This window comes from Oncorhynchus masou, chromosome 29 (assembly GCF_036934945.1).
Source record: "Oncorhynchus masou masou isolate Uvic2021 chromosome 29, UVic_Omas_1.1, whole genome shotgun sequence".
Taxonomy (NCBI): Eukaryota; Metazoa; Chordata; class Actinopteri; order Salmoniformes; family Salmonidae; genus Oncorhynchus; species Oncorhynchus masou.
In genome coordinates, this window is record NC_088240.1 from 35,887,497 (window position 1) to 35,911,883 (window position 24,387).

Sequence of the window (24,387 nt, forward strand, 5' to 3'; positions counted from 1 at the left end):
CTAGGACAAGCTCGCGGCGACGGAGTGTGAGCGAGTGCTTGCTTTACCTGCCTCTCAATTCCCCAGACAGTCAACCCGACAACACGCCCCTCAGGGAGAATCCCATCGGGGTCGGTGGAGACCTCAGAAGAACTGAAGAGACGAGATAAAGCATCAGGTTTGGTGTTTTTGAGCCCGGACGATAAGAAATAACAAACTCGAAACGAGCGAAAAACAGAGCCCAACGAGCCTGACGCGCATTAAGTCGTTTGGCTGAACGGATGTACTCAAGGTTCCTATGGTCAGTCCAAACGACAAAAGGAACGGTCGCCCCCTCCAACCACTGTCGCCATTCGCCTAGGGCTAAGCGGATGGCGAGCAGTTCGCGATTACCAACATCATAGTTACGTTCTGACGGCGATAAGCGATGAGAGAAAAACGCACAAGGATGGACCTTGCCGTCAGAGAGAGAGCGCTGAGAAAGAATGGCTCCCACGCCCACCTCTGACGCGTCAACCTCAACAACAAACTGTCTAGAGATGTCAGGTGTAACAAGAATAGGTGCGGATGTAAAACGATTCTTAAGAAGATCAAAAGCTCCCTGGGCGGAAACGGACCACTTAAAGCACGTCTTAACAGAAGTAAGGGCTGTGAGAGGAGCTGCCACCTGACCGAAATTACGGATGAAACGACGGTAGAAATTAGCGAAGCCCAGAAAGCGCTGCAGCTCGACGCGTGACTTAGGAACGGGCCAATCAATGACAGCCTGGACCTTAGCGGGATCCATCTTAATGCCCTCAGCGGAAATAACGGAACCGAGAAAAGGGACAGAGGCGGCATGAAAAGTGCACTTCTCAGCCTTCACATAAAGACAGTTCTCCAAAAGGCGCTGGAGGACGCGTCGCACGTGCTGAACATGAATCGAGAGAGACGGTGAAAAAATCAGGATATCGTCCATGTAAACGAAAACAAAAATGTTCAGCATGTCTCTCAGGACGTCGTTAACTAGTGCCTGAAAGACAGCTGGAGCGTTAACGAGGCCGAAAGGAAGAACCCGGTATTCAAAGTGCCCTAACGGAGTGTTAAACGCCGTCTTCCACTCGTCCCCCTCCCTGATGCGCACGAGATGGTAGGCGTTACGAAGGTCCAATTTGGTGAAAAACCTGGCTCCCTGCAGGATCTCGAAGGCTGAAGACATAAGAGGAAGCGGATAACGATTCTTAACTGTTATGTCATTCAGCCCTCGATAATCCACGCATGGGCGCAGGGACCCGTCCTTCTTCTGAACAAAAAAAAAACCCCGCTCCGGCGGGGGGAGGAGGAGGAGACTATGGTACCGGCGTCGAGCGAAACCGACAAATAATCCTCGAGAGCCTTACGTTCGGGAGCCGACAGAGAGTATAATCTACCCCGGGGGGAGTAGTTCCCGGAAGGAGATCAATACTACAGTCATACGACCGGTGTGGAGGGAGAGAAGTGGCCTTGGAACGACTGAACACCGTGCGCAGATCGTGATACTCCTCCGGCACCCCTGTCAAATCGCCAGGCTCCTCCTGTGAAGAAGAGACAGAGGAAACAGGAGGGATAGCAGACATTAAACAGGTTACATGACAAGAAACATTCCAGGATAGGATAGTATTACTAGACCAATTAATAGAAGGGTTATGGCGCACTAGCCAGGGATGACCCAAAACAACAGGTGTAAAAGGTGAACGAAAAATTAAAAAAGAAATGGTTTCGCTATGATTACCAGAGACAGTGAGGGTTAAAGGCAGCGTCTCACGCTGAATCTTGGGGAGAGAACTACCATCTAAAGCGAACAAGGCCCTGGGCTCCCCTAACTGTCTGAGAGGAATGTCATGCTCCCGAGCCCAGGTCTCGTCCATAAAACAGCCCTCCGCCCCAGAGTCTATCAAGGCACTGCAGGAAGCCGATGAACCGGGCCAGCGGAGATGGACCGGAAAGGTAGTGCGTGATCCAGAAGGAGAGGCCTGAGTAGTTGCGCTCACCAGTAGCCCTCCTCTTACTGATGAGCTCTGGCTTTTACTGGACATGAGGTGACAAAATGACCAGCGGAGCCGCAGTAGAGACAGAGGCGATTGGTGATTCTCCGTTCCCTCTCCTTGGCCGAGATGCGAATACCCCCAGCTGCATAGGCTCAGCATCCGAGCCGGCGGGGGAGGGCGGCAGTGATGTGGAGAGGGGAGCAACGGAGAACGTGAGCTCCTTTCCACGAGCTCGGCGACGAAGATCAAACCGTCGCTCTATGCGAATAGCGAGAGCTATTAAGGAGTCCAGACTGGAAGGAACCTCCCGGGAGAGGATCTCATCCTTAACCTCGACGTGGAGACCCTCCAGAAAACGAGCGAGCAAAGCCGGCTCGTTCCAGTCACTAGAGGCAGCGAGAGTGCGAAACTCAATAGAATAATCCGTTATGGATCTATTCCCCTGACATAGGGAAGACAGGGCCCTGGAAGCCTCCTCGCCAAAAACAGAACGGTCAAAAACCCGTATCATCTCCTCCTTAAAGTCCTGATACTGGTTAATACACTCAGCCCTCGCCTCCCAGACTGCCGTGCCCCACTCACGCGCCCGTCCGGTAAGGAGAGAAATGACGTAGGCGATGCAGGCTGCGCTCCTGGAGTAAGTGTTGGGCTGGAGAGAGAACACCACATCACACTGAGTGAGGAATGAGCGGCACTCAGTGGGCTCCCCAGAGTAACACGGCGGGTTGTTGATCCTGGGCTCCGGAGACTCGGAAACCCTGGAAGTGGGCGGTGGATCGAGGTGGAGTTGGTGAACCTGTCTTGCGAGGTCGGAGACTTGGACGGCCAGGGTCTCAACGGCATGTTGAGCAGCAGACAATTCCTCCTCGTGTCTGCCTAGCATCGCTCCCTGGATCTCGACGGCGGAGTGAAAAGGGTCCGGAGCCGCTGGGTCCATTCTTGGTCTGATTCTTCTGTTATGAACTTGAGTGAAGACCCAAAAGCGGTTTTAACAGAAAACAGAGTTCTTTAATGAAAATACAGGAATGGCATAAATCCTCTTCCAACGTTGTCAGCGGAACAAAAAGAACGTTAGTATAGTGCAGGATGCTCCTGCCAGGCAGACTCCGACAGGACAGGACAAGGTGGAAGCAAACGAGACGACAGCTTGCTTCTGGCATCAAAAAACACAAACAAGAATCAGACACTGAAAGTAGCAGGAACAGAGAGAGAAATAGAGACCTAATCAGAGGGGGAAGAGAGAACAGGTGGGGAAGAGTGAAAGAGCTAGTTAGGGCAGATGTAGAACAGCTGAGGAATGAGAGACAGAGAAGGTAACCTAAAAAGACCAGCAGAGAGAGAGAGTGAAGAGAAAGGACAGGAACAGACATAACAAGACATGACAGTGACATGTTGATTTAATGTCATATGTTGAACAATCTTGAACATCCTTCTACTGTCTGTCTATAATGCTGGACTGTTATGGTCTACTGAGTTCCTCCAAGCTCTCTCTCTCTCAATTCAATTTCAATTTGTAAGGGCTTTATTGGCATGGGAAACATGTTTACATTGTCAATACAGGTGAAATAGATAATAAACAAAAGTGATATAAACGATACAAAAAATGTACAGTAAACATTACACTTATAAAAGTTCCAAAAGAAAAAAGACATTTAAAATGTCATATTATGTCTATGTACAGTGTTGTAATGATGTGCAAATAGTTAAAGTACAAAAGGGAAAATAAATAAACATATAATATAGGTTGTATTTACAATGGTGTTTGTTCTTCACTGTGTGTACTTTTCTTGAGGAAACAGGTCTCAAATCTTGCTGCTGTGATTGCACACTGTGGTACTTCACCCAATAGATATGGGAGTTTATCAACATTTGATTTGTTTTCTAATTATTTTTGGGTCTGTTTAATCTGAGAGAAACATGTGTCTCTAATATGGTCATACATTTGTCAGGAGGTTAGGAAGTGTAGCTCAGTTTTCACCTCATTTTGTGGGCAATGTGCACATAGCCTGTCTTCTCCCGAGAGCCAGGTCTACATTCGGCGTCCTTTCTCAATAGCAAGGCTATGCTCACTGTACATAGCCAAATATTTTCTTAATTTTGGGTTAGTCACAGTGGTCAGGTATTCTGCCACTGTGTACTCTCTGGTTAGGGCCAAAATAGCATTCTAGTTTGCTCTGGTTTCTTTTGTAAATTCCTTCCAATGTGTCAAGTAATTATCTTTTTGTTTTCTCAGGATTTGGTTGGGTCTAATTGTGTTGCTGTCCTGGGGCTCTGTGGGGTCTGTTTGTGTTTGTGAAAAGAGCCCCAGGACCAGCTTGCTTAGGGGGTTCTTCTCCTGGAATCACTTCCTTTTAGGTGGTTATAGAATTTAACGTCTCTTTTCTATATATTGATAATTAGCGGGTATCGGCCTAATTCTGCTCTGCATGCGTTATTTGGTGTTTTACATTGTACACAGAGGTTATTTTAGCAGAACTCTGCATGCGTAGTCTCAATTTGGTGTTTGTCCCATTTTGTGAAATCTTGGTTGGTGAGCTGATCCCAGACCTCACAACCATAAAGGGCAATGGGTTCTATAACTGATTCAAGTATTTTTAGCCAGATCCTAATTGATATGTCAAATTTAATGTTATTTTTGATGGCATAGAAGGCCCTTCTTGCCTTGTCTCTCAGATCGTTCATAGCTTTGTGGTAGTTAACAGTGACGCTGATGTTTAGGCCGAGATATGTACAGTTTTTTTGTGTTCTCCAGGGCAACGGTGTCTAGATGGAATTTGTATTTGTGGTCCTGGCAACTGGACCTTTTTTGGAATACCATTATTTTTGTCTTACTGAGATTTACTGTCAGGGACCAGGTCAGAATCTGTGCAGAAGATCTAGGTGCTGCTGTAGACCCTCCTTGGTTGGGGACAGAAACACCAGATCATCAGCAAACAGTTGACATTTGACTTCAGATTCTAGTAGGGTGAGGCCAGGTGCTGCAGTCTTTTCTATTGCCCCCGCCAATTCGTTGATATACAGTACCAGTCAAAAGTTTGGATACACCTACTCATTCAAGGGTTTTTCTTCATTGTAGAATAATAGTGAAGACATCAAAACTATGAAATAACACATATATAATAATATAGTAACCAAAAGTGTTAAACAAATCAAAACATATATCCCTTGATGACAGCTTTGCACACTTGGCATTCTCTCAACCAGCTTCACCTAGAATCCTTTTCCAACAGTCTTGAAGGAGTTCCCACATATACTGAGCACTTGTTTTCTGCTTTTCCTTCACTCTACAATCCAACTCATCCCTAACCATCTCAATTGGGTTGAGGTCATGTGATTGTGGAGGCCAGGTCATCTGATGCAGCACTCAATCACTCTCCTTCTTGGTCAAATAGCCATTACACAGCCTGGAGGTGTGTTGGGTCATTGTCCTGTTGAAAAACAAATGATAGTAAGCACAAATGATAGTAAGCACAAATCAGATAGGATATCGCTGCAGAATGCTGTGGTAGCCATGCTGATTAAGTGTGCCTTGAATTCTAAATAAATCACTGACAGTGCCACCAGCAAAGCACCCCAACACTATCACACATCCTCCTCCATGCTTCATAGTGGGAACCACACATGCGGAGATCCTCAGTTCACCTTCTCTGCGTCTCACAAAGACACGGCGGTTGGAACCAAAAATCTCACATTTGGACTCATCAGACCAAAGGACAGATTTCCTTCAGTATAATGTCCATTGTGTTTTTTTGTGTTTCTTGGCCCAAGCAAGTCTTGTTGGTGTCCTTTAGAAGTAAAAATAAAGAAAAACCCTTGAATGAGAAGGTGTGTCCAAACTTTTGACTGGTAATGTATATGTTGAAAAGGGTGGGGCTTAAGCTGCATCCCTGTCTCACCCCCTGGCCCTGTGGAAAGAAATGTGTGTGTTTTTTGCCCATTTTAACCGCACACTTGTTTGTGTTCATGGATTTTAGAACGTCGTATACCACATTCCATCAATTTGTATAGCAGGCCCTCATGCCAAATTGAGTCAAACTTTTTTGAAGTCAACTGTCACTGGTGTAGAGAGGAGTAGGCAGTCGCAGGTTTAGAACTACTTAATTTATTTAAGCACCGTAGAACAAAGCAGGACGAATCCCAAACGCTGTTGTGCTGCTCTAAATATATCTTCATCAACAAAAAGGGACAGGGCGAACCCAAAGTGCAAAATATAAAGTACTCAGGAAATAGTAGGAGAGATTCCTCTCAGGAAAACAAATAACATGTATAATGACCGACAAAGACAAATGGCAGTGTATGGGAGTATATATACAGTGGTAGAATGGAAATTGGAACCAGGTGTGTGTAATGATGACAAGACAAGTCCGGGGTTGATGAGTGAAGGGCTGGACAGAAGCTGGACAGGAGGGGGAGCCAAATCGAAGGCTGGTGTGACATCAACAAAAGAATGATAAGACTTTGCCTTTGTTTTGGTTTGTTCGTTTGTCAATTAGGGTGTGCAGGGTGAATACGTGGTCTGTCCACTTTTGTGGATTGTGGTGACCAGTCCTTGGTTGATCAGTCCCTGGTTCCAAATATTGTAAAATAGATTGTGTCTGTAAAATGTGTATAAGATGTATAAATTGAAGGTAAACGGCGAAGTGTTTATTAGTTTCCTCCAATTGGGGGATCGGTGGTAGTGTTTGCGGGGAGCAATAATAAAGATATATTATTTTAAAAAGTATGTATGTCTATATAGGTATGTGTATGTATATATGTGTATATGTGGGGGATTAGAAATGATACAGACAATTACATTGATGGAACCAATATTCTTTCCGCAATATTAAGCTGATCCACCCCTAAAAAAATAATAAACATATTGGGGAATATGCCAGAGCTGAGGTTGGAATTTGTGGTCTGTATATTTTATAATTTAATTTAGGATACCATCAACCCCACAGGTCTTTTTGGTTTGAAGGGTTTGTATTTTGTCCTGTAGTTCATTCTATGTAATTGGAGAATCCAGTCGGTTCTGGTAGTCTTTAATAGTTGATTCTAATATTAGTATTTGATCATGTATATGTTTTTGCTGTTTGTACTTTGTTATAGTGCCAAAAAGATTGGAGAAGTGGTGTCTCCATACATCTTCATTTTGGATAGATAACTCTTCATGTTGTTGTTTGTTTAAGAGTTTTCTAATTTTCCCAGCAGTGGTTAGATGCTATGGATTCTTCAATTACATTGAGCTGATTTCTGACGTGCTGTTCCTTCTTTTTCCATTCTGTTTTGTTTTAGTGATTCACCATAGTGAAGGCGTAGGCTCAGGTTTTCTGGGTCTCTATGTTTTTGGTTGGATAGGTTTCTCAATTACTTTATTGTCACGTCTGCTCGCAATCCCCCTCTCCGGTGGTGGAGGTCACCAGTTCACTCATCATTACGCACACCTGCCACCATCGTTACGCACACCTGCGTTTAATTATGGGACTCACCTGGACTCCATCACGTCATCATATCCTGCCGATCCTTGACTTCGTCGATGTCATTTACAAAATAGCCTCCAACACTCTACACAGCAAATTGGATGCAGTCTATCACAGTGCCATCCGTATTGTCACCAAAGCCCCATATACTACCCACCACTACGACCTGTATGCTCTCATTGGCTGGCCCTCGCTTCATATTCATCGCCAAATCCACTGGCTCCAGGTCATCTATAAGTCTTTGCTAGGTAAAGCCCTGCCTTATCTCAGCTCACTGGTCACCTTAGCAGTCACCTTAGCAGCACCCACCCATAGCACAAATTGCAAAAATCACTGAAGCTGGAGACCCATATCTCCCTCACTAACTTTAAGCATCAGCTTAGAGCTCAGAGCAGCTCACAGATCACTGCACCTGTATATAGCCCATCTGTAAATAGCCCATCCAACTACCTCATCCCCATACTGTTATTTTTTATTTTTTGCACCTTTGCACCCCAGTATCTCTACTTGCACATTCATCTTCTTCACATCTATCACTCCAGTATTTAGTTCCTAAATTGTAATTATTTCGCCGCTATTGCCTATTTATTGCATTACCTCATTTGCACACACTGTATATAGACTTTTTGTTTATTGTGTTATTGACTGTATGTTTTTTTTATTCCATGTGTAACTCTGTGCTGTTGTTTGTGTTGCACTGCTTTGCTTTATCTTGGCCAGGTCGCAGTTGTAAATGAGAACTTGTTCTCGACTAGCCTACCTGGTTAAATAAAGGAGAAATATATATATATTTTTAAATGTACCTCCCCTATCAAATCAAATCAAATGTATTTATATAGCCCTTCGTACATCAGCTGATATCTCAAAGTGATGTACAGAAACCCAGCCTAAAACCCCAAACAGCAAGCAATGCAGGTGTAGAAGCACGGTGGTTAGGAAAAACTCCCTAGAAAGGCCAAAACCTAGGAAGAAACCTAGAGAGGAACCAGGCTATGTGGTGTGGCCAGTCCTCTTCTGGCTGTGCCGGGTAGAGATTATAACAGAACATGGCCAAGATGTTCAAATGTTCATAAATGACCAGCATGGTTGAATAATAATAAGGCAGAACAGTTGAAACTGGAGCAGCAGCACGGCCAGGTGGCCTGGGGACAGCAAGGAGTCATCATGTCAGGTAGTCCTGGGGCATGGTCCTAGGGCTCAGGTCCTCCGAGAGAGAGAAAGAAAGAGATTTAGAGAGAGCATATGTGGGGTGGCTAGTCCTCTTCCGGCTGTGCCGGGTGGAGATTATAACAGAACATGGCCAAGATGTTCAAATGTTCATAAATGACCAGCATGGTCGAATAATAATAAGGTAGAACAGTTGAAACTGGAGCAGCAGCACGGCCAGGTGGACTGGGGACAGCAAGGAGTCATCATGTCAGGTAGTCTTGAGGCATGGTCCTAGGGCTCAGGTCCTCCGAGAGAGAGAAGGAGAGAATTAGAGAACGCACACTTAGATTCACACAGGACACCGAATTGGACAGGAGAAGTACTCCAGATATAACAAACTGACCCCAGCCCCCCGACACATAAACTACTGCAGCATAAATACTGGAGGCTGAGACAGGAGGGGTCAGGAGACACTGTGGCCCTATATCTGTGACTTCCTCAGTTTCATTCCTGAGTCAGCATTGATGTTATGTTTCTCCTGTCCAGACACTGTTCTTGTTTTGTTTCATGTCTATTTATTATTATATATACACCCTGTACTTGCTTCTCGTCTCCCAGGGTCTGTCGTTACAGAACCATTACAAAATATACTGTTGAGGTTTTCTACTGTTAAGTTTACACCTCACTATTACAGTGAAACATTTTGTCCAGGAAATTGTCTAGAAGGGATTGAATTTGTTGTTGCCTAATAGTTTTTTGGTAGATTTCCACACTATTTTCCATCCATCTATACTCTCTCTCCAAGACAAAGGGTCATAAAAGTGTCTCTTCAAACCTAGGTGTGATACTATGTGACCTCACAAGACTACAAGCGATACCAAGCGATACCATGTGACCTCTCAAGCTGGACCTCTCTCAAGGAGGGAGAAAAACCTGTTCAGTAGGCACAGGGCCTGGACCTTCACCACAGGGCCTGGACCTTCACCTTCATTGGCAATGTACTGGTGAACTGATAAGTTAGGGAAAGTACCTTTTAGAGAATAGTACTTGTAATCCAGTACAGAAATTGAGACGGAAGAACCCATTGCACTAAACAATCTCAGAAGGAGACTTAGTCTTTAAAGAGCTTGTGCAGCCTGAACGGTACATTTAAGCTATCCACCTTCTAAGAAAGAAGAAGACAATTAGAGCACAACTGCAACTCAAGCAAGGAGCCAGCATTGAAGAGCAACAAGCATAAGGACACCAACTCAGAACCAAAGGAGCAACCTGAAGGAGGAACCACCCAACTCAACCAGAAAGGACACAGCCATCTTCTTCCTTTGTTCTCCTCCATGTGGCCTGAACAATCAGGAAACCACAACAGACTTTGATCGCAGATTGAGTACAACATCGTAACGTTCAGAATCTCGAGGTCTTTACTTCTTGCTTTCAATCTATTTCCTACCGTTTCATGATCCTTCTCATTATGTTTGCATATATTTTGATTTGTGTTATTAAATGTTGATTGTATAAAAAACTTGTGTTGGTCTTATTATTCTGGGAAATAACTCCAAATGATTATCAAATAATTCATACCTTTAGATTAATCAATGTATTACTATTATTCTAATTGTAGTCTGATAGAGTTATTACGAAAATAACTCAGAAGTGGGGTTTCCTTAGAAGGCCATTTTGTTCAATAACTGGACTGGTAAGTGTACACACTACCTTACACCTGTTTAAGACTTAACATAACGTTGCTCTTATTGCTGTGTAGGTTCACTGTAATTGCAGTACATGGTAATGTTGTGATTGCATAGTAATAGATTTGTTGAGCGAGTTAAGTGGAAAAACAAGGAATAACAACTGTCAAAAATAAAGGCTGTCCATTTTATGGATCGTACTCTGGCCAAAGTGTGAAGCCCAGCACCGCTAATGAGAAACCAATGTAAAATATGTTTAGTTGATCTATAACTTATGAGTTAGTCTGTGAAAATAAAGCCCAGGCAACACAGTAGGGCTTCAGTAATCAGTTTGGAGGCATATATTTTTCCTCATGGATGCGTTGGAGAGCCATGTGACAGAGCAGCACCACAAAGCGCAGTGACTTACTACAATGGCATCAATAACAACAATGTTTACCGCAGCAGACTGGCTGACAAAACGCCTCTCAGGCCAAAGGACATGACACTGAGCCTGGGTAATGCAGCTTGCTACATACCCAGTCGCTGCGTTATGCAATGTATGTCAACAGACCATGAAAGGGCTAGCTTAAGATCGGAATATCAATGTATGGTTACCTATTATGGAAGGTAATGATTTCTACTTTCTGCAAGCACGTTTTTAGCGTTGATGTGATGGTGAACATAGACCATTTGTCTTTAGGGTCAATGGATGCTCATTTGAGTTGGTACAGTAACACAACAAGATCTTGGGCATGGACATTTTCAACTCACAAATACTCACAGTCCATATGATATGTCTGATGTCCATAAGATGATATGATATGTCAAACCCCTGATAGAGAGAATGGTGTGGGAATTAGGTCAGTGTGTCCACTCAACGGCTTGCACTAAAGCTCCGTGTGAGAGGTCCAAGCCCTGTCAAACACCCATACAAAAGCTCTTATGTCATCAGTTGTCGGCCCCAGCCCTCCAATCCTCTCCTACTCTTTTTTTCTGGTAGCCCTTCACAGACAACAAAAGGGCTGACCCAGACCCCATTCACACAATCATGTCAAGACATCACCTTAGGAGTCAAGGGTTGTCTTGGGTCACAGCACGGTGTTGTCATAGGGGTCAGAGATGAATACGGCCAACCGCTGGTCCCATTTCCATGACATCATCAGGGTTCCAAACTTTTCTTTCATTCGCCCATCATCTCTTCTCCGTTTGTTGGGTTCGTTTAATGAATCAATGAGAGACTGACTCAATAGATTGATTGAATAGAAAACATTCCGAAGTTGAAAAGCCATGGTTTTTGTTTGTAACTAATACAGTTCTGTATCGCTTCTGTGTAGATTGTTGTGTTAGAATATGGTATTGTATTGCAATACATTGCATTGTATAAGTGATCATAGTGTTAACCTTAGCAGTAAACCATTTACTGGGCATTCCGAAAGTATTCAGACCCCTTGACTTTTCCCACATTTTGTTATGTTACAGTCTTATTCTAAAATTGATTCAATATTTGTTTTCCTTCATCAATACCCCATAATGACAAAGCAAAAATTGTTTTTTAGAAGTTTTTTTATTTATTTTTTTATATAAAAAAATATGACATTTACATAAGTATTCAGACCCTTTACTGAGTACTTTGTTGAAGCACCTTAGGCTGCGATTACGTTTCAAGTACCGGCTCTGGCTGGGCCACTCAAAGACATTCAGAGACTTGTCCCGAAGACACTGCTGCGTTGTCTTGGCAGTGTGCTTAGGGTCGTTGTCCTGAAGGAGAACCTTCGCCCCAGTCTGAGGTCCTGAGCACTCCGGAGTAAGTTTTCAACAAGGATCTCTCTGGACTTTGCTCCATTCATCTATCTCTCGATCCTGACTAGTCTCCCAGTCCCTGCTGCTGAAAAACATCCCCGCAACATGATGCTGGCACCACAATGCTGACGCTTGGCATTCAGGCCAAAGAGTTCAATCTTGGTTTCATCAGACCAGAGAATCTTGTTTCTCATGAGAGTCTGAGAGTCTTTAGGTGCCTTTTGGCAAACTGCAAGCAGGCTGTCATGTGATTTTTTACTGAGGAGTGGCTTCCATCTGGCCACTCTACATAAAGGCCTGATTGGTGGAGTGCTGAGCACTTGTTGGCTGCTTTTCTTTCACTCTGTGGTCCAACTCATCCCAAACCAACTCAATTGGGTTGAGGTCATGTGATTGAGGAGGCCAGGTCATCTGATGCAGCACTCCATCACTCCCTTCTTGGTAAAATCTCTCTTACATAGCCTGGAGGTGTGTTGGGTCACTGTCCTGTTGAAAAACAAATGATAGTCCCACTAAGCTCAAACCAGATGGGATGGCGTATCGCTGCAGAATGCTGTGTCAGACCAAAGGACAGATTTCCACTCGTCTAATGTCCATTGCTTGTGTTTCTTGGCCCAATCAAGTCTCTTCTTTCTTATTCGTGTCCTTTAGTAGTGGTTTCTTTGCAGCAATTCGACCATGTAGGCCTGATTCACGCAGTCTTTTCTGAACAGTTGATGTTGAGATGTGTCTGTTACTTGAACTCTGTGAAGCATTTATTTGGGCTGCAATTTCTGAGGCTGGTAACTCTAATGAACCTATCCTCTGCAGCAGAGGTAACTCTGGGCCGTCCTTTCCTGTGGTGGTCCTTATAAGAGACAGTTTCATCATAGCACTTGATGGTTTTTGCGACTGCACTTGAAGAAACTTTCAAAGTTCTTGACATTTTTCCGGATTGACTGACCTTCATGCCTTAAAGTAATGATGGACTGTCATTTCTCTTTGCATATTAGAGCTGTTTTTGCCATAATATGAACTTGGTCTTTTACCAAATAGGGCTATCTTCTGTATACCATCCCTACCTTGTCACAACTGAACTGATTGGCTCAAACGCATTAAAAAGGAAAGAAATTCCACAAATTGACTTTTAACAAGGCACACCTGTTAAATGAAATGCATTCCAGATGACTACCTCATGAAACTGGTTGAGAGAATGGAAAGAGTGTGCAAAGCTGTCATCGAGGAAAATGGTGGCTACTTTGAAAATGTCCAATATAAATATATATTTTTCTTTTTTTAACACTTCAGTTACTACATGATTCCATATGTCTTTTTTCATAGTTTTGATGTCTTCACTATTATTTTGCAATGTAGAAAATAGTAGAAAATTAAGAAAAACCCTTGAATGAGGTGTCCAAACATTTGACTGTACTGTATATAGTGTATATTTTGTCTTGTCCACATTAAGTACATGTTTTTAACCAACCACAGCTTTTTGTAAGGCAACAAAGTCAGATTGCAGCTCTAACAATGTCTGGTCTACAGTTGGGATAATGGCATACATAATAGTATTGTCTGCATACAGATACATATTACACTTTTTAACAGGTAGGCCAGTGTTAGTTATTTACATAGCAAGGAGAACAGGTCCCAATACTGACCCCTTTGGTACACCTTTAATAATATCCAGGAACCTCGACTTCTCACCATCAGAAATTACACATTGTGTCCTGTCTGACAGATAATTCTCAAACCACTTGCAAGAAGCCTGATCCGGGCATATTTCAGTCAACATTTAATTGGAAGTGTGATGGTCAACAGTGTCAAAGGCCTTGGGAAGGTATATATTAAACAAGGCAGCACAGTGATTTTTATGATCTAAGCAATTTAACACTATCGAAAAACAAGCGTAGCGGCTGAAACAGCGCTTTGTCCAGGTCTAAAACCGGATTGGTGCACATTAAGAAGTTATTGGCCAGGGATTCAAAATCTTTGGAAAGGCAAGATCATTTTCAGATTTGATGGTAGTTATCTAAGTCAGAAGGATGTCCCCTGTTATGTAAGGGGAGGACATGTGCCACTTTCCAGATCTTAGGGGTAACACCAGAAAAAAATTGTCCAATTAAAGATATAGGTCAACGGTTCTGCAATAAGTGGGGCAGAGAGCTGCAGTAAAAAGGGATTAAGTGAATCTGCCCCTGCATCTTTAGCAAAGCACTTTGTACATAATAGCCATCAAATGGTTGAAATGAAAATAAAGTATGTGAGTCTATTATTACATAATTCTTTACAATCCGTTTCCCGAGGTGACTAGAGCATCCTTTCTTAAATGATGTGTTGGTCGCGGACCTGTTAATGGTGGGTCGCAACGTGTCAGAGTAAATGTATAAATATATAATTTATTACTGGAATTGATTTGGCCAAGTGCAACTGCGCTCACTGTTCAGTGCGTTCTCTGCTTAGCAGCGTTCTCTGCTCAGTTTGGCAGCTGCGCAAGTGGGAGATGCCCGTGTGCTTTGTGGTTTACCGGATATTCTTTTCTGCAGTTTTCTTGAAGATCATTCCGCGACCCACACGCTGCAGCGCTGTCGTTCAGCAGCAGATGATGCGCTGTTAGTCACTGACTTGTCATCCCACTCGCCACCACTTACCATTGTCATCAAATGGACTCAAGCTAATCACAAGTTCTGACTGAGCTCAGTTGTCATGAAACTCAAATACGGTAATTCGTTTCTCTCTCTTCGTTTCATAAAACTTTGAGAAATAACGAGGAGCGCCCACCATGTGTTTTGTACGGGGAAGTGCTTAGTAATGAGTCTCAATACGAACAAATTAATAAAACGACACTGTCCTGTCCAAACATCTACAGCATGAGGGTAAACCTAGGGAGTTCTTGCAGAACAGGGAATAATGCTTCAGGAAACAGTGCTTCAACAGTGGAAAAGTAAGTCAGCCTGCAAGGCATTGTTGTCATTTTATAACAGGTGATGGTAAGCGAAATAAGGGAGTATTATCTCTCATACTAGTAGATGTGAGTTTCTCTTTCAAACAATACCCAGACCTTGTACACAGCTAATAGCTAACGTTATCCAAAGCAATCCAGCAAGCTACTGATGGTGCAACCATAAGTAACAGTAAATACAGGCGAAGATGCAAAATGATCAGGTCTACTGTACATATTACTGTAGAATGTATTATTGGAAACAAATGATCAGGTCTACTGTACATATTACTGTAGAATGTATTATTGGAAACAAATGATCAGGTCTACTGTACATATTACTGTAGAATGTATTATTGGAAACAAATGATCAGGTCTACTGTACATATTACTGTAGAATTTATTATTGGAAACAAATGATCAGGTCTACTGTACATATTACTGTAGAATTTATTATTGGAAACAAATGATCATGTCTACTGTACATATTACTGTAGAATGTATTATTGGAAACAAATGATCAGGTCTACTGTACATATTACTGTAGAATTTATTATTGGAAACAAATGATCAGGTCATCTGTACATATTACTGTAGAATTTATTATTGGAAACAAATGATCAGGTCTACTGTACATATTACTGTAGAATGTATTATTGGAAACAAATGATCAGGTCTACTGTACATATTACTGTAGAATTTATTATTGGAAACAAATGATCAGGCCTACTGTACATATTACTGTAGAATTTATTATTGGAAACAAATGATCAGGTCTACTGTACATATTACTGTATAATTTATTATTGGAAACAAATTATCAGGTCTACTGTACATATTACTGTATAATTTATTATTGGAAACAAACGACCAGACCTACTGTACATATTACTGTAGAATGTATTATTGGAAAAAATCTAGATTGGAACTGTTGCAGTTAAAATACAAGTCCTCATTTTTATTCTGAACTGGAATAAAACATATTGAAGCAAGATGCTTTTTGAGGCAAACACTCACACTGGTCTGGGTTGCTCATCTACAGCAGGAAGTGATCTCCTGCCTGACTGAGAAATTAATAGATGTTCTGGGCAAATTTGGCACCACTATCCTATGCGAGTCAGGGTTGTAAACTCTGGCATTCTTAAAAAACAAGTACAGAAACAGTCTCAAGACTGAGCATGACCTCCATGTTACACTGTCATTACCTGGGTCCAGAATAGACATGCTTGTTGAAAACTTTAACCTGTGCGATTTGATCTATCAGCTTATTCCAGTTCAGAGTAAACAAATAGTTATCGTATTTTAACAGCAACAGTTCCAATTTAGACTTTTTTTTCAACATTACTTTCTACAGTAAGCCTGATCATTTTTCATCTGTACTGTTACTGAGCCTGTGTGTGTGTTCTGTTATACATCTGTGTGATGTGGTCAATCAGTTTATTCCAGTTCAGAATTAAAGTTATTTATTGTATTTTAACAGCAACAGTTCCAACCTAGACAGATATGTAAGAGTGTTTTTAATGGGGAACAATATACATGAATAGCTATTTATATGGCTATTTCATTTCATTGTGTCTTTGTTTATTTTCTATATTCCATTTGTTTTAGGCATAAGGGTAATGAAATGTACCAATATTTACGCATATTTAATAAGCTTGGGTCCCAGGAAAACATAGAATTTCTCATTTGGGTTCCAGGCTGAAAAAGTTTAAGAACCCCTGGACTAGAGGACTCCCTCTAGTGGAATGAGATGAATTTTCAGAGACTATTCTTGGATGACTTGAGGGAGGATGTGTAAGGTAAAGTAGAAAGAAGGAGCATGGGAGTGGGAGGAGGGGAGAGGGGGACAGAGCTCAGCGAGCAGAGAAAGAAAAGTGCAAATATAGTGACGCCTGAAGGAGTTGTCACCTCATTTCACTCTGATGCAGCATTAATGTGTCTCTCTCACTCTCCCCTCTGAGTGCTGCTTCTCCAGCAATGCTATTTTCTCTTAATTCTGCCATAGACAGGAGGCTACGGTTTGCACAATGAATGACGTGTCACTGTGATTGTTGAATATCATTGCGTGTCAAAGATGTTTCAATTTGCATTTAATTTTTTCATTTCACTCTCCGCTGTTAGACGACAGAATTTTCCAAAGACTATTGCTTTGTGTTGCTACTGAAGACTACTTTTACAACAGACCAGTGATTTAATATTTTTTTGACACCATGCACTATGAGTCTTAACGTGAATGACCACAAAAAAATTGGTGAAAAATCAGTGAGAACTCTCAAACATCACAGTCTGTTTAGAACGCTGAGATGACCTCCCGTTCTTTTTTTCAACCATGAATGTGCTGATGTGTTGGCTCCCAAGCCATTATGATGTAACCAGGTTAGGCAAAGATAAAAGGTCTGGATAGTAATTTTTAAGATGCTATTTGAGGAAACTTTATGAGCTGGGAGGGATCCTGTCGTGCGTACAGTGTGGTTAGTGTACTAAACATAAAGCATTCTGACATTCACAGCAGTGCTTTGTAAACATTATTACAGGACTAACGCCTGTCACTCTCCCTCTCTCCCTCTCCCTCTCTCTCTCTCTCTCTGCAGTAGCCCTGAAGAACTGTACTTGCAATGGAGAGCTGGCCAATGGTGGTAGCGATGACAACGGCAAAGCCACGGGATTGGCCGATAGTTGGCTGCCTGAAGGCGAACTCTTGCTGCAGGTCAGCGCTAAGGGCTTGTCATGGCCTAACTTCAGCTGACTGCACTGCCAGCTGAATCGCTGTGTGTGTGTGTGTGTGTGTGTGTGTGTGTGTGTGTGCGCGCGCGCGCGAGTGAGTGAGTGAGTGAATGAGTCTGGACCACGTTCATGTTTTTTCTTTTAGCAGAAAATCAGTTTGGACAGAGAGACAGGGACTCAGGGATAGCGTATCAGTCAATATGTCTGCTCCTGTCTATGTCTGTCTTAGGCTCCCATATGAAATGTGTGAGTGCCACTTGGAGTCAGCTGAGTCGGCTAACCGTGTGGCTTAACATGCCCCTTTGGATATTTTTGCAAGATAGGCACCAAAGCACTTGAGAAAATATCTCCTTTTCAAAAATAATAAACATCAAAATGTGGAATCTTCTCAAATAAAAAAAATAAAAATACTCTCTCCTCTTTTGGGAACTACAAGGCTTAATATCCAGAGATTAAATGTCGGATAAACCTCATAACTCATTAGCCAGCACTTTGTCTTTAATTCAACATGTAACAGGGCAGGTAGCCTAGGTGTAAGGGTTTTCCTCTGGTGAAGGAGAAGCGGACCAAAATGCAGCGTGGTGGTTATTCATGTTCTTTAATAAAGGAACTCGACATGAAATAACTAACAGAACAATAAAATGTGTGAAAACCTAAACAGTCCTATCTGGTGAAAACACAGAGACAGGAACAATCACCCACAAACACACAGTGAAACCCAGGCTACCTAAATATGGTTCCCAATCAGAGACAATGACTAACATCTGCCTCTGATTGAGAACCATATCAGGCCAGACATAGAAATAGACAAACAAGACATCCAACATAGAATGCCCACTCAGATCACACCCTGACCAACCAAAACAGAAACATACAAAGTAAACTATGGTCAGGATGTGACACTAGGCAGTTAGAGTGTTTTGGGCCAGTAACTGAATAGTCGCTGGCTCGAATCCCCGAGCGGACTAGTTAAAAATATGTCCATGTGCCCTTGACAAGGCATTTAACTCTAGTCGCTCTGAATAAGAGTGTCTGCTAAATGACGGAAATGTAAATCTGCTTATTAATTCCCAAGGCTCTAGAATACATAAATATGCTGCACCTCAATTTGTCATTCTAGTATTCATTGTCATTTCATTTACTTTAAAATTCCAACTCTAGGGAGCTATTTTAATTTTGTTTCTCTATATGTGTTATTGAGTGGAGAGTGAGCTAGTTGGCTGCCAAATCTCTTTTGGATACGCTAGAGTCATTGATTTTCCAGTCCAGTTCCCCTCTATGTGCAGCACAGTGGAATTCCAGAGTATAGCAGAGGAAACAGTCTGCCAGCCATCCCAGCTCTATAAACAAAGTTTCATTATTAAGACAAACCTACATCTCTCCGATGTGTTAGTAATGAAGCATGAAAGCTCATTCTAGGGAGGAGGAATTAGTCAAGATGGAATCTTTTAGTCAGATTGAGATAACAGTCATGGGACATTGTAAAAGACTGGGAAACAGGAAGAAAAGGCAAGGTTAAGGGAAGAAGCAGAGAAGGCGAACGGCGAAGAGGGCTATTTCTGACCATGTCTGATTTTCTCTCTCCTCATTTTCTTCTCTGTAGTTCAACGTCAGACACTTGGTAGTGAATTATAGAGGAGCTGTGAGGTCATTCATTATTTACAGCAGGAGAGGAGGAGGAAAAGAGAGGCAAAACAGATTAATTGAGTTTTCGCCCTTCACTGTCATTGTTGAAAATAGACAGACTGAGGACAGCCTTTCAACCTCTTATACTCAAAGTAGTCCCCCAGAAGCCTAACACTACCGTCAAGTGGGAAAGTAGGTCTGCAGAATGCTGGCAGATACTGTAAGTGTTCATACGGTACAAGCATGCTCAAATGGAGACCCATTAGAGATGTGATCTCTATTCTGCTCATCCAGGAAGTCTCTACAATCTAGCTTGCACAAATTGTGGTTCTCTAATTGCAAGAGTTCAAGGACATTAAATACTCACTTCAATGCAGTGTTTTAGTACTCGGAGTCCAGGACTCTGACTTGACTCAGACTTAAGGCACAATATTTATGACTCATGACCCACACTAGACTTGACCAGTGGCGAATCGGACTTGGACTCAACCAGTTGTAACTTTCTTTTCAGAAAATCACTCTCTTTTCGATAATTCAACATACCAGCAACAACACCAACTGTTTGATAGCTGTATTATCTATTTAGTGTGGCTTGCGAAAGCAGACACCCTTTAAATAATGTACCTCTTATTTCAGACTTTATTGTAGTTATTCCTTGCAACGCTACTCCTCTTACACCGTTTAAGTGAGAAATGCCATTCAAAACTATGAAACGTGCAGACTGGTTAGCACCAATGTGTTTGCATACAACTTTTTGATTACATTTATACGTTCTAAAGGCCCTATTATTACAAATTCCCACGACTTCTCATGCCATGCAGTTCACTCCAGCCCCCATACTCACTAACCAAACTACAATAACGACCCCACTTATTATAGCTAACCCATGACCTTACCTATCTTAAACATTCAGTATTACTACTGCAATGTACAGCTACTAGCACCTCTGGGCTTACTTACCTCTACTTGGTCTCCCACTGAAGGATACTATCCACTATTTATAAAACAGTCACTCCCTCTACTACACCAGCCTCGATTTTTCAACACTAACACAATTCTAAACTTCTTCCACAAGGTGCACCATCATATTTCTCTCACCAAATGATAGGCTAAAACTTTTCTAATTCCTCATGAGCAAAAGTGTAGTAGTCTGAGTGTATCCAAAGAAATACGGTTGTTATAGTAGTCTTATCAAAGTAATGAGACCAGATATTTTAATATATTTAACTTTGACTATATTTCACTTCTTCAACTACCACAAAAATACTTTTAAAGAGCTGAAGCAAGTCACACAATTGTTCTTCATTGAAACTTACCATCTATTTAGCCTTACAAATGTGCAACACTGTAATGAAGTGTTGCTTTAAAAAATGATTGGAGAGCAATACAAAGAACTCAAACTTGAACTCAGACTCGAACACTAGGGACTTGGGACTCGACTCTGACTCGAGGTTTAGTGACTTGACTACTTCACTGCTTCAACGTATATGGAACAGTCTTCATAGGGTGTCTGCCACTAGAGGCTTGAAACATTTATTTCACTTCACTAATTTGTAGTTGCTGAATGCCTGGGACATTAGACCCTGGAATCTGGCTATTTACTCTACTTCCAAGATGGTGTACAAACCATCCAAGCTGACATGATGATGTTTGTGTTTTGCTGGACTGCAGTGCTTACACACAGCGGATCTGGTGCAGATAATTGGGGTGAATCACTGATTATTAGTGAAAGAGCAACATGACATCGCCATAATTTAGTCATGGCTCAGCCCCTGGGAAGACTGAGTGTACTTTCTGTGTTTGCACCCATTGCACTGTCCATACATGAGTTTGTTCGTGTCAGCTAGTGTGTGTGTGTGTGTGTGTGTGTGTGTGTGTGTGTGTGTGTGTGTGTGTGTGTGTGTGTGTGTGTGTGTGTGTGTGTGTGTGTGTGTGTGTGTGTGTGTGTGTGTGTGTTGGCCTGGGTTTTTGTGTGAGTGTTAGCAGATCAGGTGATGGATGAACATGCTTATGTCTGTTTTGTTTTAATAAGGTAAATATGGTTATATGCCTTTGTAAGTCTGGTCACTAAATGTTCTTGTGTGCAAGGGCAAGGGAGTGTGTGTGTGGTTAGTGGGGTGGAAACATGGGAGCAGCTGTTCCTGTTTGGGATAAAACAAATGAGTGACTAATCTCTTATTCCTGGTATTATTTGATTACCTCTAGTTCAGAACAACCCTGTCTTGCATACAGTATACTGACAACACCTCATCCTCTCTTAGGGTTTAGAGTGCAACGATCTCACTGTAGGATACATACAAATGTGGGATTATAATTTGACCTATGTTGTCACAGCAATATAATCCTGCAGGAAAAGGATTAGAAATTTTAGTCCATAATGTTGCTTGATGGGTGGTTAGGCTATTAGCTGGCCAAAAGTAGGCTTCATGAAAAGTTCAATAACGTTAATATAATTGTGTGTTAGTGTAGGTTTTCCGTGAATTTATGTAAATCACAAAACTCCTCTGCATTTCCTGCGGTGCTACAAAATTCTCAGCAACAGAAGAGTGATCAAATTAATATCCTACATCTGCATGACCACCACTACAGTCACATTTTTGCTAAAGTAATCAAAACACACAGCAGAATTCTGCATGAGATGCATGTTCTAACAGAACCCGGAGATATGAGAGGACTAAGGAAGGACTAAGAAAGGAGGAATAAGCCTAACAGAAGTTTAATAAGTGATCATTGTGTTGTCTAACCATTTTTCCTCATCTCGTGCATGTTTGACCTACAGGCTCTGAATGGCTTCATCCTGGTGGTCACTAATGATGGGACCATTTTTTACTCCTCTCACACCATCCAGGATTACCTGGGCTTCCACCAGGTACCGTACAGATTGTCCCCCCTCCCTTTCCGTAGCCCAGTGAAGGTTATATCCCTAAAACATGACCAGGTTGTTCTGTCTCTCAGCTCATTCATAATGGACAAGCAGGCATCTGGTGAGGCAGCTTATGATCTTTGTGGTCTTGACTGAATAATAGCATTCATTCTACAGCTGGGTAACCCCAGTGCAGCATTGGCATGCATGTTTGCAAACGTTAACGCATAATCCTCCATTGACACCTGGTCATCTCTGATCTAGGTTTTGATCATTAATTACATGCAATACGGACATCCAATGTTACCCTGTAGAACTGTAGAGGTTTTCCGTGTAGAGACAGTTGCCTATAGATGCTATGGTCTTGCAAAATAGATTTTATCTCAATGAGACTAACCTGTATAAACCTGGTTAAATTAACATAATATTAATTGGCATTATGGTTGTGGTTTGGGGTTGGGGGTTGCGTGCGGTGTCTGCTGCGATTTGTCGGGGGCCGTTGTCTGGGTTGTGGCCCCTGCCTGCTCAGTGTGTAGTCTTATTCTGCTCAGCAGGTCCACAGCGAGAAACTGGGAGAGACCAGTCTATTAATAGCATGACCTTTAGTGAAAAGAAACCACCAGCCATGGTAGTGGATAGTGGGCAGCAGCACTAGCCAGCACGACAGCGCCACAGACGCTGAAGAGATGGATGGGAGGATGGAGGGATAGTTGAGGCATGAAGGATTGAAACAATTCTCACACATTACGCAGTCTACTGTATGAAATTCAGACCCTGGAGAAATTCAGTACACACTGAGACACTGGAAATTCAACACACTCTTGGAGATACAGTATATCCCAGACTCTTTCACTATAGTGATGTTCCCATAACATCACTCCTTCAGTTTAGCAGTATAGTGTCCAAATTTCCCTCAATGTAATTTGCATAAGGATGCTCTCAATAATGTAGATTTTGTGTGTCTGTATTGTGCATGCTTTCCATAATCTTTATTTTAACTGTCTTTATAATATGTATATTTCCAAAACCTTTATGTTGTTTGTCTCTATATAATCTACCAATCTTTGTCTCCCTACCCCCTCCTTCCTTCCTTCTCTCACTCCCTCTCCCTCCTGCCTCTCTCTCCTTCCACAGACTGATGTGATGCACCAGAGTGTGTATGAGTTGGTTCATACTGAGGACCAGCAGGAGCTGAGGAGTAACCTCCACTGGGCCCTCAACCCACCTGACATCGTGGCCCCTGTGACCCCACTGGGAGAGACCCCCTCAGGTGATCTCCTGCCTCAATGTTAGACCTCTATGAATACCCTCTTCATAATGCATTGCAAATGCCGTTATAACACCTTGTAAACATCTATAACTAATAACTGCTCATAAACATCTAAAACCTTAGACCACGGGTTCTCCATCCTTGTTGCACATTTTTTAGAGAAAGGCTCAGGCCTCTGCACCGAACTACCTCTCCACTAGGGGTAATGCTGCAAGGTTTTCCTTCTGGTAGAGAGGATGCTGTCACATGGCGTGCTAAGACTACATTAGCCTCTCGGGCTAATTACATAAGTGTATTTTCAAAAGAGCTGGGAGAAGAGGACCACAGTCGGGTCAATAATTACTCCAGAGAGAGGCCACATACAGAACAGAACAGAACAAAAGCAGCACAGTTAGCAGTTTCAATGTGCTGAGAGATATTGAATAAGGCTTTGTTTACTCATTTTTAGCTTTTTGTGTTGATGAATTCCTTTACGATCATAAAAATAATAATTATTTAATGAGATGAATAAGCAGTTTCATCAGTGATTACCTCAACTGTTTGTATTACCATTTTAGAGAAGTGGCACAGATTTGTTCTGTTTCTACTGTATGACTGAACTGTATACTGTAATCTTGAGGATCATTTCCAAGTATAGTGAAATAGGTGGTTAGAGGATTTTGACGGTAACGCCTGGTCTGAACATGTCATATCTTCTGACCCACAGATGCGGAGCCGGACAGCAGCACTACTGCCACTGTGACCTATAACCCTGAGCAGCTCCCCCCAGAGAACTCTTCCTTCCTGGAGAGGAACTTTGTGTGTCGCTTCCGATGCCTCCTGGACAATTCCTCTGGCTTCCTGGTAGGTGTTATTGCCACCCCAGCCATCAACCCGACCTAACACCCCTCACCCCAACCAAATGCCTTCAATCCCCGAATA

At 42.4% G+C, this 24,387-nt stretch overlaps 1 protein-coding gene across 1 annotated transcript in view; it reads left to right on the forward strand.

Annotated features, from left to right (window-relative positions):
- Nucleotides 1-24,387, forward strand: part of LOC135519416 (aryl hydrocarbon receptor-like) — a 57,000-nt gene that overhangs the window by 22,612 nt on the left and 10,001 nt on the right. Inside the window, 4 exon segments of the mRNA XM_064944628.1 lie at nucleotides 17,575-17,690; nucleotides 22,113-22,202; nucleotides 23,331-23,466; nucleotides 24,173-24,309. Of these exon segments, the coding sequence (XP_064800700.1) occupies nucleotides 17,575-17,690; nucleotides 22,113-22,202; nucleotides 23,331-23,466; nucleotides 24,173-24,309 (479 nt within the window).